The sequence below is a fragment of the Cannabis sativa genome, chromosome 7, assembly GCF_029168945.1.
Source record: "Cannabis sativa cultivar Pink pepper isolate KNU-18-1 chromosome 7, ASM2916894v1, whole genome shotgun sequence".
Classification (NCBI taxonomy): Eukaryota; Viridiplantae; Streptophyta; class Magnoliopsida; order Rosales; family Cannabaceae; genus Cannabis; species Cannabis sativa.
In genome coordinates this window covers 60228520-60245969 of record NC_083607.1, presented here as the reverse complement: position 1 = coordinate 60245969, position 17450 = coordinate 60228520, and the positions used below count along the sequence as shown (strand labels likewise).

Here is a 17450-nt window from a genome sequence, read left to right as displayed (position 1 = left end):
CATACATTGTTTGATTCTTATTAATTACTTTCTTCCTCTCTACATGCTTTTCTACCATTAATTCACACACATGCATTTTTGTTCTATTCAAATTTCAAGAGAAGGGTCTATAGTGTTTGTTTCTTAATTAAAACATAGTTTGACCTAATTAATTACTATATATATGCGTTTCAAATGAATATATATAATTTCAAAGTTTTCTTCTTACAAATATATCCGTTACTTTGTTTTTCTTTGTAAAGAGAATCACAAAAATAAATATGTATTATCACTCCTACTCATATACCATAATTGCATCTTAAAACCAGCTAAGCATATAACATAAAATAAAATAAAATAATAATAATTGTAAAACACATATTCATCTCTCTTAACTAAAACAAAAACACCATTTAAATTTCATAAAAATGACTCCAAACTTACACAAACTCATACATGACATAAAACATAGAACATAAAAATTAATGAATAGTAATATCTCTAGAAAAATATTACTTTCATCAATTTATGTTTATTATTAGCAACATAATAATGATAATAATAGTAATAATAAAATTAAAATTGTTTAGAAAGTATCATTAGATATCATCATCAAGGTTGAAGAAGCCTCCACCACATGCTTTCTATCATCCACTTCTTCTTTGAGAATTTCCAACTCTTCTTTCAACCTCTTCATCTCCTCATTCTCATCATATTTTCTCTTCTTTCTCTTCTTTTTCTCTTTTTCCAACTCCATGTCGCCGTTGTTAACTTGCTCGCTGAGCTTCTCCAACTCCTTGGTTTTGCGACGAGAGGTGGAACGTCTCTTCTTAGTACTCGAAACTCCATGCTCTTGCTCGTGTAGGAAACGATCGATTATGGAAGTAACATTAGGTTTTCCATATGAGTAAACTTTTCCACCGGGAGAGAAGACAATAATCGCGATATCTACATCACAAAGGGTGGCTAGCTCGTTCGCCTTCTTGAAAAGGCCATTTCGACGCTTTGAGAAGGTCACTTGAAGAGCACTTCGGTCTTGAACCTTAACCATCTCAATCTTACGACGCCCCATATTATAGTGTTTTTTTTTTCTTTGCCCTAGTAAGAAAGAAAAGTTTTTTTTCTTGATAAGAACAAGAAAGAAGAAGAATAATAATAAAGTTATTTTCTATTTAGGATTTCTCTCTAAATGGGAAAAGTATGAAATGGGGTGAGGAAAATGATGTAGGAAGGGCTCATTTAAATAGGGTTTTTTTGGGGGAGATTTTTTTTTTTTTTCAATAGTGGAAAATACGTTTGGAGTATTTTTGGAATCATTAATTTTGTAGGTTACGAATATATTGGTTTTGTAGAATGAAATAGATTTTCAACCCTATTTTAAATGGTTTTATTTGTTTTTTTTTTTAAAAAAAAAAATGGGTGTAAGTATTTGTTTACTTGGCATCACACTATAAAGACTTCACTGATAAAAATTAACTAATTAAAAATCTATGTATATATATATATATATATATATATGTTTATAGAGATAACACATATATATTAATATTAGAGATATATAATAAGTAAATATCATATATATCTTAATTATTTAGAAAATTTTAATGAGATATATGAAGTGTACCATGTACAATAAAGATGATATTTTTATGAGGAAATCATTTTTGTCAATTATCATCTGAGTTAAAGTTAAATTAATAACTTGATTTTATTGTGGTTCAAGTGTATATTTTAAAAAGAAAAGAATAACTGAATTGAGTTTACACGCGAAATATCCACTTATCACATATATTATCACAATATTAATTAGTATAATCATAATACATTAATATAAGTATAATTTTTATTATTATCTCCTATTGATCGTATCTATGTTTATTGTATTTATTATGTCGTGTTATAATTATGTTCTTATTGATACTTAAATTCATTTGTTGACATCGAAAGAAGAGAAGTGATTCGCTCCGTGTTATATTGTAACCGCAGTTAATTTTCTTAAATACCGTGTTAACATTTATTAGCATAAAGTGTTGGAGTTAGTTACAATTCTGTTAGTTAGTTTTACACATACATACTAACTTAGTATATGTATATATATAACGTTATTTATTATTAATTATTTTTATTTTTATTTTTTTTCTCTAACATTTGGTATCAGAGATTTTATTTTGTTCTTAGTAATTTTATTTTTTTAGTCTCTACCTTTTTTGGTTGTCTTGAATTTTTGTCTTTTTGCTTGCGTTAATGTAGACTCCAACTATATCTTTAGCTCACATCTTTTACTCTGATATCGTCAATGATAAAAGAACTCTCATATAGATGATTTGAAACTGATAATTTAGTTCAAGTCACAATATTCTTAATATGGTTTTTTAGGATTTTATTAAGAGAGACTCTTGAGTTGAAATAAAAATTAATAATATATATTTAATTTGGTTTTGTCAAAAAAAAAAAAAAAAGAAATTATGAGAATACAAATATATTACAATTAATAAGTTGAGCAAAAAAAATAAAAGGATTACCATATTTTGTATTTTAATAAACTAATTTTACTATATAATATTTTTATATATATAAGTGGTTATAGGTATATTTTTAGTAGTTTTACATTTTTTTTTTAATAAAGATGAGATTTTAAGTTTAAATTTTCTCTCTCTAATATAAAATAATAATAATAATAATAATAATAATAATAAACTAAGTAGGAGTGATTTAAATTATAAATAAATAAGTTAATTGTATTGATTAAACATATAAATGAGTGTGACATATATTTTTATTAAGAATATTTTGTTTTTCTTAACAAAAATATTGATATATACCATTAATTGTGTTTGTGCTCATGAAGACCTTCATTCAATTATGAATTATGTCGTATTAAATAGTGTATATATATAAAAACACATTTATAATCATGCATGATTAATTAATCTAAGAACTATTATTAGTTGTGTTATATTTGTATATATCTACCTTTATTGCAAATATTTATTAGTGGTTGCTCTAGGATTATTGAAGGTAAAATGAGATGAAAGAGAGATAAATAACGATATATATAAATAGCATGTTGATATTACGTGCAATGTACGCATAATAAATTTTTTTTTTAATTAAGTTCAATAAAATAATGTTAAGCACAATACATGTATATTGTTTAATTTTTTTTTTTTAATTTTTGAAATGGGTTTGATATTTTGATCTTCAAAATTTTATTTAGCGGCTACATTGGTGTGTCTTTTGAATGTGATTATATATATGTATTTTATATGTACAATAAAACTTCGTTGTGTGTCCTATTAAGTATAATTGTCTCTTATTTTAATTCAAAATTAAACAATAAAGTGAAAATTATGTATAATATTTAAGTATTTTAAATTTAAATTTAAATTTCTTTATATAAAATATCTACATAATTTTTTTTATATTTTAATTCAAAATTAAACTAATAAAATTAAAAATATAATTAAAAATATCTATAAGTATTTTAAATTTCTTTATATAAAATATCTTCATAATTTTTATTTTTAAGTTTTATTTAGTGGGATCATCTCTAACCATCCCTACATTCCCTAAAAATTAATCATTATTTACATTTTTCTTAAAAACATTCTAAGAAAAGTAAGAGGAAATGTTGCTAGTCTAAAAATTTCATATGAAATCTTTGACTCAGAAAATAGCCAACACCAAGTTATTATAGATTCAATAATAGCTTAAAGTAAATAACTTGAAATAAAAAAGTGTTAAACCTTCTTGCCATGATGAACATCAAAACAAAAAGAATAGAACACAAAAAGGAAGAAGAAGAAAGAATGAAGATAGTAAAGATTATCTCAATTCATTCAATGTAACAGTAGAGTTTATATACATTGGACACTACCGTAACAAAATCCAACAAACTCTACTAACACACAAACTGACTAGGATTAACCACTAACAGTTAGAGCTAATTGTTTTAACTAACTATCAACTCTAACACCTCCTCTCAAACTCATAATTGAAATACTCTCAATTTTGACTTTGTTCCTGAATGTAGAGAATCTTTGGCTCGAGGTTGCTTTGGTTAGGCCATCAACTAACTGGCCATCAGGAATTAGTGAAGATGGCTTAAATCTTTGAGAAAAAAATCGAGTATTGAGAGTTGAGACAAGGTCTGTAACAACATTGTGATCAATGTGTGTGATGACAATGTCATCCACATAGTACCAAAGTGACAGAATCTGCAGCATGTTAAATAAACAGAGAGCAATCTAAATTAGATGAAACAAAACCAAGAGACAGAAGGTTATTTTGGAGTTTGTCAAACCATGCTCTAGGATCTTGTTTGAGGCCATAGAGTGCTTTATGAAGCTTGCAAACTAGATCAGTTTTACCAGGAATTTCAAATCCAGAAGGTTGCACCATGTACACCTCTTCTTGCAATTCTCCATTGAAAAATGAATTGTTGACATCTAGTTGTCTCGTTGTCCATCCTTTAGACAAGGTAAGTGTTAAAACCACTCTAGTAGTTACTGGTTTGACCACTAGACTGAAACTTTCAGTGAAATCAAACCCAGTATGCTGGTGAAAGCCTTTGGCAACCAGTCTTGCCTTGTGCTTGTTGATAGTGCCATCAGGATTTTCTTTAATCCTGTAAACCCATTTACATCCAATAGCCTTCTTGCTTGGTGGAAGTTTAACCAGGGTATATGCTTTGTTTCTTGTTAGGGCTAAGACTTCATCAGCCATGGCATTGTTCCACTGTATTTGTTGCAATGCTTCATGAAGTGTTGTGGGAACCCTGGAAACTAAGTGACTTTTTGGCTTGTGAATACCTGACTTCGACTTGGTTTTCATGCTGTATTTGTTGCGCTGTTTAGGAGCATTTTGGCACCCTGCAATGTCAGAAAGTGGTGCTAATATTAAATGAGCAGTATCATGTGATCCTGGTGGTGCCATGTATGTTGCAGGGTCTGCTTACAGAGGAGTGCTATTGAGAACTTAAGGTAAATTTGGTGGAATAGCTAGTGTGAGATTAAGTGAGATAGGCTACTCATTAGGCATATCAACACATAGTCTTGAAGATTCACCTACATCAAACACAGATGGTTGACTTGGATGCCAACTGTTAGACATAATATCAAGAGTATTGTTGTTTGGCTACACAAATGGTTCATTAATGTCAATTAAAATATGTTGGTCAATCTCTGAACTGGTGTTTAACAGATCCGTCAGTGTATGGTGGTTTAAAATGAGGACACATAGGGGTAATAGCTGACACAAAAAGAAGTTGTTGTTTGTTGAAAGGAATTAAGACTGGTTTGAGCACTAGACTGTTCATAAGGGAAAGAGAATTCTTCAAAGAGAACATCTCTTGAAATATAGAGTTTGCCATTTTTGTCAAGGCATTTGTAGCCTTTGTGATTGAGGCTATAGCCTAAAAATGTGCATGGAGTAGATTTAAATTCAACTTTATGTTTGTTGTATGGCCTTATATTTGGAAAGCACTTGCAGCCAAATGTTTTAAATGATGTGTAGTCTGGTTTAATGTTGAAAAGGGTTTCTAGGGGAGATTTGTTGCCTAACACTGGAGTAGGCAGCCTATTTTGAATGTACACAACAGTCCTAAAGGTTTCATCCCAAAACTTGAGGGGTAGGGAAGCTTGAGCTAACAAAGCAAGACCATTCTCAACTATGTGTCTATGTGATCATTTATTTATTTATTTGATTTATAAATTCATCCAAATCCTTATCACATTGATATTCTTATTTATTGTGTCATCAGCACAGTGGAAAGTAATCAAGATTGTGTGATTAAATGTATACCTATGATTTATCAGTATACAGGGTTTAACTGATAGGATAATCTACAATTTAGTTTACTTGCACCTTGGATAAGTGTTATGTCCTTTTCAGGGTATTGGTTAAAGTAAGCTTGGGTTGGATGCATGGAGTATGCATTGGAAGGGACCGATATTGAACTTGAACTAGATATGATAAACTAATTACCGTAATATCTATTCAATTCAATATCACCTAGTTGATCCTAGATCAAGTGATCTTAATCCTGAGATGGTTAGTAACTAGTTCAGTTGCATTATTTGTGTTCTTAAATCTGTTCGTTAAATTCGACCAAATGGTTCTTCTCGTGACATATAGGTTAAGGACATGGTAGTTCTATTGAGTGGGAGCGCTAGGTACAGAATCTATAGCTTCTATCAGGATATACAAGTCAAATGATGATTTCTTTCGAGCTTGGCTTAATAGAGATAAATGGTTGAGTACTCATTTCAGTGATTATATTAGTTTACTCGAATATCATTTATAGGTAGCTAAGTGTTTTAAGGATAAAATACATTGAAGGGTGTAACGGTAAATTAGTCCCTACTCAATGTAGATCATCTATAGAGGATCGTTGATTATTGAGATAATAACAAATGGATAATCTCATAGGCGTATCTATATCGTGGAACATATAGAGCGTTCTATATAATTGAGATTACAATTCCAAATCTATAGTGGTGCAAGGAGGAATTAATAAGTTAGAGAATTTACTTGGTAAATTCTAGATCTGCTTATTGGAAGCTCAGTTATATAGGCTCATGGTCCTCATACTAGTTGAGACAAACTGTTTGTAAGACTCAATTAATTAATTTTAATTAATCAATTATAATTTTAAAGTTAGACTATGTCTAGTTTATGAATTTTCACTAAGTTATGGCTTGATTGTGAAGAAATAGAATTTTAGGGTTTATTTGTTAATGAAGAGACTTTATGGAGTCTAATTAATAAATAATATAAATGATAATTTTATTTGATAATTAATTTTAATTATTAAATAAATAGTTTTGGTATTTATAGGATTGAAAATACAAAAAGTGGTATTTGTGAAAAATAGATAAATGATTGAGAAAAGTGGTAAAATCTAACTAGTGATGGACCCACATAGGGGTCGGCCATTAGGTCCTATTTTTGCTCTTATTTTATCATTTATTTATTCTAAATAATTCAATCATAACCCTAAGAGAATTAGTATAAAAAGAAAAGAAAGGTTTCACTATCCAACTAATGCTTCTATAGCTTTTAAACCTAGTCTTTATTATGTCAAACAACTAGTATTTTTGAGACTTCTTCTTCTTCTTTTCTATCTACTAATTTCAAAAAATTTAGTGTTCTTCTCCATCAAAATTCGAGCCTTAGTGATTGAGTGCATGCTCACCCATAGCAAGTTAGTGCTTAATCATAGTGTGTAAGACTGTGAAGAATCCAAACAACTGAAGGAGTGTCGGGTTCAGATCTTGGTGATACTCTGCTACAGAGAGGATACAAAGGTTAGAGATCTGAGCGGAAGGAGTCATTTAATTCCGCTGTAACCAATGTAAAGTTTCTCATACTTTTTATGTGCTTAATTTTAAATCGTTTTAGAAGTTCATATTTAGGATGTTAAAAATATACTTGTTAGTAAATTTAAGTCTTGGTAAAATAAACTCCAACAGTACATAGACCAAGAAGCCATCGACATGTGTAATCCAACTGTTAGAACCCGAAAGTTCATTGCATTCCATAATTAAAGGTATGGAAGACGAAAATGTTACCCCCCCCCCCCCCTTTTCAAATTTCCCAAATGTCCATAATGATCTGGAAAAGAAGACTTTAAGCCTTCGCAACTCTCAAGTTCTAGAAGCTAAGAGGTAAATGTTATTCGTATTTATAAAAGGAAGACATGTGGCATATTCAAGATAGAGATGATTAACTGAAGCCTGAAGGCAGGCCCAACTTAGGTAACAGGTCGAAACCGTACATAGAGATGGATCGCAAGCCCATCAGGACTATAAGTCACTCGCATCCTGATCCGAACCGTTCTGGATTAAGGAGACATCACGGACATAAAGGGAGACTCTCTAGATGAGTTATTGTCTTTTAGAAGGGCACTCTAAGAGACGTCACAGAAGGTTAAGCTGATGTGGCAATTCTCTAACACTGAATCCTATAATTTTAAGGCTTTGTCCCCTACGTCAAACTATAAGAGTGCGCACACCACCAAAGGGAGCATATCCTTTGTTTGACGACCAATACTATGACATCTAAGTACGCAGAGGTAACACACGCATGCCACCTGTCGACATCAAATGGTTCCCAACCGTACGGAAGATCACAACCCCACGGGTTAGGTCTCAATCCGTGAGCCCTAAGTTAATGTATTATAAGTATTTACCCTAATAGTGAGTCATATTACCTGCAAACCCTAGCGAGTCCAGGTATACCCTTACCCGGATCCTAACTTATAAATACTACATCTGTAAAGACCGCCTAAGTTTAATGTTATGGATTATTGAATAATTAGGGTTTATGCATGAGATTTAATTAATATTTGTGAAATACATATTTTGGAAATATATTTTATATCATATATGTTTATTATGCTATCTTATGTAAATTATTTAATTTCTGTTTATGTTCGGAAGCTGTGGAAAGCGACGTTGGGCCATTAGAGAGTCTTACTTTGGGTATTAAAGCATTTTATTATTTTTCGGGGCATCATCGTTACATTTAATAGTGTTGGTTTTTGTCGGGTTAGTTCTTAACTAAAATGCCCTTGTTAATTATTATCATATTCTATTTTCTTTTCAAAATCTTTGATGTTTATTTAAAGGAAAAAGAAATTAAATTAATTAATTAAAAGGGATTATGTGATTAACTCTTTTGTCCTATTTGTTTCAGCCCTTTTGTTAAAGTATTTTAATTAAAGTGTGTATTTACTCTTTATTTTGAAAAGAGAATAAAAAGCCCTAACTTTGCCATTCTCTCAAGCTTTTCTCTCTCTCTCTCTCTCTCTCTCTCTCTCTCTCTCTCTCTCTCTCTCTCTCTCTCTCTCTCTCTCTCTCTCTCTCTCTTTCGATTTTGTAAAAGGGCAGCAACGAATTTTTGAGTCTGTATTTTGTAATTGGATGCTCGCAAGTTTTTTAAAAAAATGTTATATGTACATATTAGTAGTAAAAATACTTTTAAATTGTATTTTGATACTCGGGATCCCAATCCATATAATTATAAAGATATAATATATTAAGGTTATCTTTTGAGTTTAGTAAATATTTAAATGCGGGCGTTACAGTTTGGTATCATAGCCACCAGGTTGTCCACTGAAGACCGTCAAGATATGTACAATCAAGGACAGTGTCGAGCTCAACTCACGGTTCCGTAAGCTTTATTTCTTTTTGAAAACTGTTCTAAGATATGTTGTATATATGATTAAATAGATGTCATAAACCCTAATTGCGGTCTTAAAAATATTTTGACCACTTTCTGACCTACGTGCCTTGTGGGTTCGCAGGCTAAGTCCTAATAATGGACGCCCAACGAAACGTTCAAAGGCAGGGTGAAATGGTTGAGACTGGAGGTGGTCGGGGTGGTAGAAATCCCCAAAACCCCCGTGGACGCGGTAGAGGCCGCAGTCGTGCCCCGAGAGGTGGCCAGGAGAATCCACCTCAGGCTCCGGTTGATTGGGAGCAAAGGTTTGCTGAAATGCAAGCTAGAATTGAAAAGCAAGAAGAGGAGATCCGGCGACTCAGGCAACGGGATGCTCCTGTTGAGGTTCCCCCGCAACCGCCTGCTGCGGTTCCTGCAGCCCCTGCGGTGCCAGCTGAGCAACATGTTGCTGGTAACCGTATGGAGCCTTTACATGAGAGATTTAGGAAGCAGGCACCTCCAGTGTTTCTGGGAGGTCCTGATGTTGTGAAAGCTGAGCAGTGGTTGACTGTTATCGAAAGAATATTAAATTTCATGGGAGTGGTCGGAAATGACAGAGTGGCATGTGCCACGTTTCAATTTCAGGAAGATACATTGATTTGGTGGGAAATGATATCCCTTACAAAGGAAGTTGCCAGAATGACCTGGGAGGAATTCCGGGATTTATTCAATTCCAAATATTATAATGAGGCGGTCCGCAGTGCAAAGCGGAAGGAATTCGTTGAGTTGGTACAAGGCGAGGGTTTGTCAGTGACTGAATACACAACCAAGTTTGATCGCCTGGCTAAGCTAGCCTCTGGAATTGTACCGACAGACTTTAGCAAGAAGGAAAAGTATTTGGCTGGACTGAATGCCAAGATCAGGCATGAGCTGGTTATTACAACGAATGATACTACAACTTACACAGAAATGGTTGATAAGGCTCTTCGAGCTGAAGGAGCAGTTAAGTTTTTGCAAGAAACCCGAGAGCCTCCTAATGCTGGAGGGGTTATTACAATCCCTATTTCTGGTCCTGGAAAAGAAAGTGGAGATTCTACTTTTGAGCAAAAGAAAAGAACTTTTCCATCTTCGGGAAGTTCAGGACAAGGTAAAAGGTTTCGAGGAAACTAGAACAAAGAAGGACGTCAGACTTACTCCTATCCTGAGTGCCCGCGTTGCAAGAAGCATCACCCTGAGACTTGTAACCGGAGAGCCTATTTTCAGTGTGGTTCGGTGGGACATCTTAAGAAAGACTGTCCTCAGCTGAAGAAAGAGGAACCAAAGCCTGAAGCCAAACCTGCGCCTGCACCTGCTCGTGTATTTGCTATAACTCAGGCTGATGCTGCTGCCAGCCCTTCAGTAGTTACAGGTCAGCTTCTAATCAACGGTTTTGTCTATACTGTTTTGTTTGATTCGGGTGCTACTCGATCTTATGTGTCAACAAGAGTTCTTGATCAGCTTGATAGACCTAGTGATATTTTTGAGACGGGGTTTGGAACCCTGTTGCCTAATGGGGAGTTAATTATTTCAAGAAAGTGGGTTAGATCAGTGTTAATTAGAATTGAAGATAGAGAATTGAGCGCTGATCTTGTGGAGTTACCATTGGCCGAGTTCGACATTATACTTGGTATGGACTTTTTGTCTAAATATTCTGCTAGCATTGATTGTAAACGGAAAATGGTAACTTTTAAACCGGAGAATGAGGAACCTTTTGTCTTTGTTGGTTCGGTCCAAGGTTCTCGTGTTCCAAGAATCTCAGCGTTGAAAGCTAGGGATTTGCTACGCAGTGGATGTGTTGGATTTCTGGCAGTTGTAGTGGATTCCAGTAAACCTGTGTTACTTGGACCTGAAGAGGTTAAAGTGGTTAAGGAATTCCTGGATGTATTTCCAGAGGAATTACCTGGGTTACCACCTCAGGGAGAGATAGATTTTGTCATCGATTTAATTTCTGGAGCAAAACCTGTGTCAAAGGCACCCTACCGAATGACACCTACTGAATTAAAAGAACTGAAGATACAACTCCAAGGGATGTTGGATCTAGGGTTCACTCGGCCTAGTGTGTTACCTTGGGGAGCCCCAGTTCTATTTGTGAAGAAGAAAGATGGAACTCTTCGGATGTGTATCGATTATCGGGAGCTGAATAAGTTAACCATTAAGAATAAATATCCTCTGCCTAGAATTGACGATTTGTTTGATCAACTTCAGGGCAAAACGGTATTCTCTAAGATTGACTTGAGGTCTGGATATCATCAGTTGAGAATTCGAGAAGAGGATATTCCGAAAACAGCCTTCCGAACCAGGTATGGTCATTACGAGATCCTGGTTATGTCATTCGGGTTAACAAATGCACCGACATCCTTTATGGATCTTATGAATAAGGTATTCAAGGATTTCCTCGATAATTTTGTAATTGTATTTATCGACGATATTCTTGTGTACTCTCGGTCAGAAGCAGAACATGAGCAACATCTTCGAATGGTTCTGCAGCGACTTAGAGATCATAAACTCTATGCAAAGTTTAAAAAATGTGAGTTCTGGCTGTCACAAGTGTCCTTTTTGGGGCATATTGTTGGGAAAGACGGGATTATGGTTGATCCAGGGAAGATTGAGGAGGTGAAGAATTGGCCTAGACCTAAAACAGTCACTGAAATTTGAAGTTTTCTCGGTTTAACGGGTTATTATCGAAGTTTTGTGGAAGGTTTTTCCAAGATTGCAATGCCGTTATCCGAGTTAACTAGGAAGAACCAACGATTTATATGGTCAGATAAGTGTGAAAAGAGTTTTCAAGAGCTGAAGCAACGGTTGATTACAACTCCTGTTCTTGCCTTGCCATCTGATCAAGAGAAGTTTGTGGTGTATTGTGATGCATCAAGGCAGGGTTTGGGCTGTGTGTTAATGCAGCCAGATAAAGTCATAGCCTATGCTTCCCCACAATTGAAAGATTACGAGCAGCGTTACCCAACTCACGACCTGGAACTTGCAGCAGTGGTGTTTGCCCTTAAAATTTGGCGACACTACTTATATGGGGAAAGGTGTGAGATTTATACTTACCACAAGAGTCTCAAGTACTTTTTCACTCAGAAGGATCTGAACATGAGACAGAGAAGGTGGTTAGAGTTGGTGAAAGACTATGACTGTGAAATCCTGTATCACCCTGGAAAGGCAAATGTTGTGGCTGATGCCTTAAGCCGAAAAGGACCTGATCAGATATCCAACATGGTCATGATTTCTCCTCAGTTAGCCTTAGAAATGACTAGGGCAAACATTGAGTTGGTGACTGAGAAATTATTTAATCTGACATTTCAGTCAGATTTGTTGGAAAGAATTAGAGTGACTCAATTAGAAGATCCTGAATTGGTTAAGATTCAAAAAGATGTCTTACCGGGCAAAGCTAAGGACTTTTCAGCTTCTGACAGTGGAATGCTGTTGTTTAAAGCACGAGTATGTGTCCCTAATAACACCGAGCTTAAGAAAGAAATTTTGGATGAAGCTCATACTACCCCTTATTCTTTACATCCAGGAACCACCAAAATGTATCAAGACCTGAAGCCCTATTTTTGGTGGTATGGGATGAAAAGGGATGTGGTAGATTACGTCACTAAGTGCTTAACCTGTCAACAAATCAAAGCCGAGCATCAACGACCGGCAAGATTACTTCAACCATTGACACTTCCAGAATGGAAGTGGGAAGACATTGCGATGGACTTTGTGGTTGGCTTGCCTAGGACCACAGGAATGTACGACTCAGTTTGGGTTGTGGTGGATCGCTTTACAAAGTCGGCACATTTCTTACCTGTTAAGGTAACCTATACAGTAGATCAGTATGCTGATTTGTATGTGAAAGAAATTGTTCGTCTTCATGGGGTACCGAAGTCTATCGTTTCAGATAGAGACCCTAAATTTACATCGAAGTTTTGGGTGAGTTTACATAAGGCTATGGGAACTAATTTGAAATTCAGCACAACCTTTCATCCTCAAACAGATGGGCAATCTGAGCGAACTATTCAAATACTTGAAGACTTGTTATGAGCTTGTGTCATGGTTTTGGAGGGTCATGGAGTAAGTATTTGCCCCTGATTGAATTCTCCTATAAAAATAGCTATCAAAGTACCATAGGAATGGCTCCTTATGAGCTGCTCCATGGTAGGAAATGTCGTTCCCCAATTCATTGGGACGAAACAGGAGAACGGAAATACTTAGGCCCTGAGATGGTCCAGAAAACAAATGAGGCAATAGACAAGATTAAAATTTGAATGCTTGCTTCTCAAAGCAGGCAGAAAAGCTATGCAGATCCCAAGCGACGGGATGTTACATTCCAACCTGGTGATCATGTCTTTCTACGAGTATCCCCAATGAAAGGGATCAGACGCTTTGGAAAGAAAGGCAAGTTGAGCCCTAGGTTTATTGGACCTTTTGAAATTTTGGAGAAAGTTGGACAAGTTGCTTACCAGTTAGCCTTACCTCCTTCATTGTCAGCAGTGCATAATGTATTTCATATTTCTATGCTAAGAGAGTACATGTCTGACCCAATGCACGTTCTGAGTTATGAGACATTAGAATTGCAACCTGATCTATCATATGATGAACAATCAGTACAAATTCTAGATCGGAAGGAAAAGGTCCTTCGAACCAAGACCATAGCGTTGGTTAAAGTACTCTGGAGGAATAGTAAAGTGGAAGAAGCCACTTGGGAACTGGAGTCGGAAATGAGAACTCAACATCCAGAGCTGTTCAGGTAGATTTCGGGGACGAAATCTTTTTAACGGGGGGATAATTGTAAAGACCGCCTAAGTTTAATGTTATGGATTATTGAATAATTAGGGTTTATGCATGAGATTTAATTAATATTTGTGAAATGTATATTTTGGAAATATATTTTATATCATATATGTTTATTATGCTATCTTATGTAGATTATTCAATTTTTGTGTTTGTGTTCGGAAGCTGTGGAAAGCGACGTTGGGCCGTTAGAGAGTCGTACTTTGGGTATTAAAGCATTTTATTATTTTTTGGGGCATCATCGTTAGATTTAATAGTGTTGGTTTTTATCGGGTTAGGTTTTAACTAAAATGCCCTTGTTAATTATTATCCTATTCTATTTTCTTTTCAAAATCTTTGATGTTTATTTAAAGGAAAAAGAAATTAAATTAATTAATTAAAAGGGATTATGTGATTAACTCTTTTGTCCTATTTGTTTCAGCCCTTTTATTAAAGTATTTTAATTAAAGTGTGTATTTACTCTTTATTTTGAAAAGAGAATAAAAAGCCCTAACTTTGCCATTCTCTCAAGCTTTTCTCTCTTTCTCTCTTTCGATTTTTGTAAAAGGGCAACAAGGAATTTTTGAGTCTGTATTTTGTAGTTGCATGCTCGCAAGTTTTAAAAAAAAATGTTATATGTACATATTAGTAGTAAAAATACTTTTAAATTGTATTTTGATACTCGGGATCCCGATCCATATAATTATAAAGATATAATATATTAAGGTTATCTTTTGAGTTTAGTAAATATTTAAATGCGGGCGTTACAACATCATCCCTTCTTGCAAAGGGTTGGAAATGCATTACTCAAACACTATAGCAAAAAACTAAGGTTCTTAAGCTTGTCAAGAATATTGGTGTAATACTTCAAGGCTACTTAGCCCAATACAATTGGCTCGTAGACTATGATTCATTAATATCCAAACCACGTTAAAATCTTCATCTCCATTTGATCTTATTTTATTATATTGAGTTTCCGAAAAATTCGGTAAACAATTATTAATATTGATATTTATACTGCTATCATCTATTTTTGGTTTTATTTCATTGAGTATTGTTATTAGGCACACGTAGTGCCTATTCGTGCCTAATATCATTATGAGGTGGCATTCTACAAGTGGTTACATAATTTCTCTAATAATTATTAAATAAAAATATGTAGTACCATATACAAATATTTAATACTAATAACAATAACTAAAATGTGTGGGATGCCATATAAATTAACTAATAATGATATTATGTTTTGGCACATGGTGTTGGACATCATTAATATTCTTTAGCATTTATGAGGAGAAAATAGAGCATCAAGTGTTATTGACTTGAAAACTTAGCCAATAAAAAAAGAGATTATTTCATAAATACACAAAGATAACAAAAAAATTATAAAAATACAGTTGTACAAAATTTTAAATATTTTAATAATTTTTATGATTTTATTTACAAAAAATACGATTTTTTTTATGTTAAACTCTTGTTAATTTATTGTTGTTATTTTTTTATTATTTTTGTGTAGTTTTTTTTTTGTTATTTTCGTATTATTTCTATAGAAAATCATATAAATGTAAAAAAATATATATTTAAATGTAAAAATGTAATTTTTTTTTAAAAAATTGTATTTTATATAATTATCTCATAGAAAAATGACAAGTAGCCCATGGTGTAGTTGTTGATAGAGGAAATTACACTCTATACCATTTTCATATTGTCCTCTTTTATTTTTACTCTTTTTTTTTAAAGTATATCATTTTTACCTCTTTTTTTAAATATTGTACTAATTTTGTTCCTGTCACTTCAAGATACTCTCTATCTGATTCTCTTATGTCATGATATTTTGGATACAATACATATAAAAAGATGTATGTTTCAATTAAATATAAAATTAGAGGTAAATTTAATTAATTGATTAATAAAAATGATATTTTTCAACTTCCCCCCCTTGTTAATAAGGGAGAAAGCATTAGTTGGATTGGGTGGACTAAAGGGAAAAAAAGCCCATGTGAGTTGTGCATGGCCGATTCAAAGCAAAGAGCACTAACAAATAAAGGAAAACACTTTTTGATAGAATTTTAATGATTAAGCAAATATTATCTATATTTTAAAGGTTAATTAGAATTTTTACCCCTAAATTTTAACATGTACTAAATCATGCCATCTAAACTTTTTTAGCGGTTAAAAATTATTCCTGAATTATCGAGATTATTAGATTTAAGGACTTTTGTTTAATTTTATTCAATTTTACTATTTCAATGATTGTTTATGCACTAAACCATGCTCTCCAAACTTTGATATCTACCAAATTAGATTCCTCGAACTTTGCTATATACTAAATTATGCCCCCTGAACTTTCATGCATGTTAGACTTTTTTTTACTAAATTAGACAAAAGTTCTCAAATTCAACAATCTCAATAATTTAGGAGGCATTTTTAACAACTTTAAAAGTTCAATGGGTATAATTTGATATCCATGTCAAAGTTCAGAGAGTAAAATTTCTAATTAGTCTATTTAAAATAGTGCTTTGTTAAAATATTTGGCCAACTTTCAATTCAAGAAAATATTAATTAATTTTTTATTTAATTTAAACTTTAAAATTAGTTAAATAACATTTTTGAGCAAATAATAATATGCAATTTTACAGCAATTTTTTAATATTTCTAAAAAAATATATAAGCATAATTTAGAAAATCTTAAGGGGTATGTATATAATTTTAGAACTTAATATATAATTTTTTTTTTCCTTTTTGAACAATGCACAAAAGTGACCATTTGGAAGAAATATTTTACAACTGCCATTACTATATATTATTATTTGAAAAAAAAAATCTGAAGGTGAAAGTCTTAAATAAAAAATCTGTACATTCCCTATAAGGTTTTTTTTTTATTTTTTTTTATTTTTGTTTTTTTAAGGTAAATTTAACATTTGGATTATTAATAATTATTTTCCATGTAAGTCTTAAGGAAAAGGTCAATAATTGTATCAATAAATATTTTTTGAAGGTGATATTCTTTCTTACCCATAGTTTTTTGCTCTATTTATTTTAAGAAATTTTATGATATCATTGATTTTTTTTTTTTTTTTAAAAAAAAAATCATTTCATATATTCTAATTAAAGAATTCTCAATCATTTTTAAATATGTCATTACTTTTTTTTATGTGATTATTAATTTTGTGCAATTTTTTTTTTCTTTTTAGAAGAAAATCTCTAAACAACCTTTCGAGCAACTTGCTTAGAAAAGAAGAGAAGGGGTAAAAAATTTATTAATTAATGATATCACACAAAATAAGTGCATGAATACAAGAAGAATAGACATGCCACCAAATTTTATTCGTAACATCGGAAAATGCATATTTAGCAAGATTATGAACAACAACATTAAATTTTGTACAATTTAATAATTTAGTTCTTGCAAAATAAGTTTGTACCATGTCAAAAATAATTAATATTATAAAAAAGAGTCTATTTTCACAAAAACACAATAAATTTTATATTTAACATTTATATAAAATTTT

The 17450-nt window shown here is 32.6% G+C and overlaps 1 protein-coding gene across 1 annotated transcript; it reads right to left on the bottom strand.

Annotated features, from left to right (window-relative positions):
- Positions 1–283: 283 nt before the first annotated feature.
- Positions 284–1427, bottom strand: LOC115696778 (agamous-like MADS-box protein AGL29). The gene has a single exon (XM_030623662.2). The coding sequence runs from the start codon at positions 1049–1051 to the stop codon at positions 566–568; it is 486 nt and encodes a 161-aa protein (XP_030479522.1). The 5' UTR covers positions 1052–1427; the 3' UTR covers positions 284–565.
- Between the last annotated feature and the right edge of the window lie 16023 nt (positions 1428–17450).

Coding starts and splice junctions, on each gene's coding strand:
- LOC115696778 (XM_030623662.2), bottom strand. CDS start 1,051: ATGGGGCGTCGTAAGATTGAGATGGTTAAGGTTCAAGACCGAAGTGCT.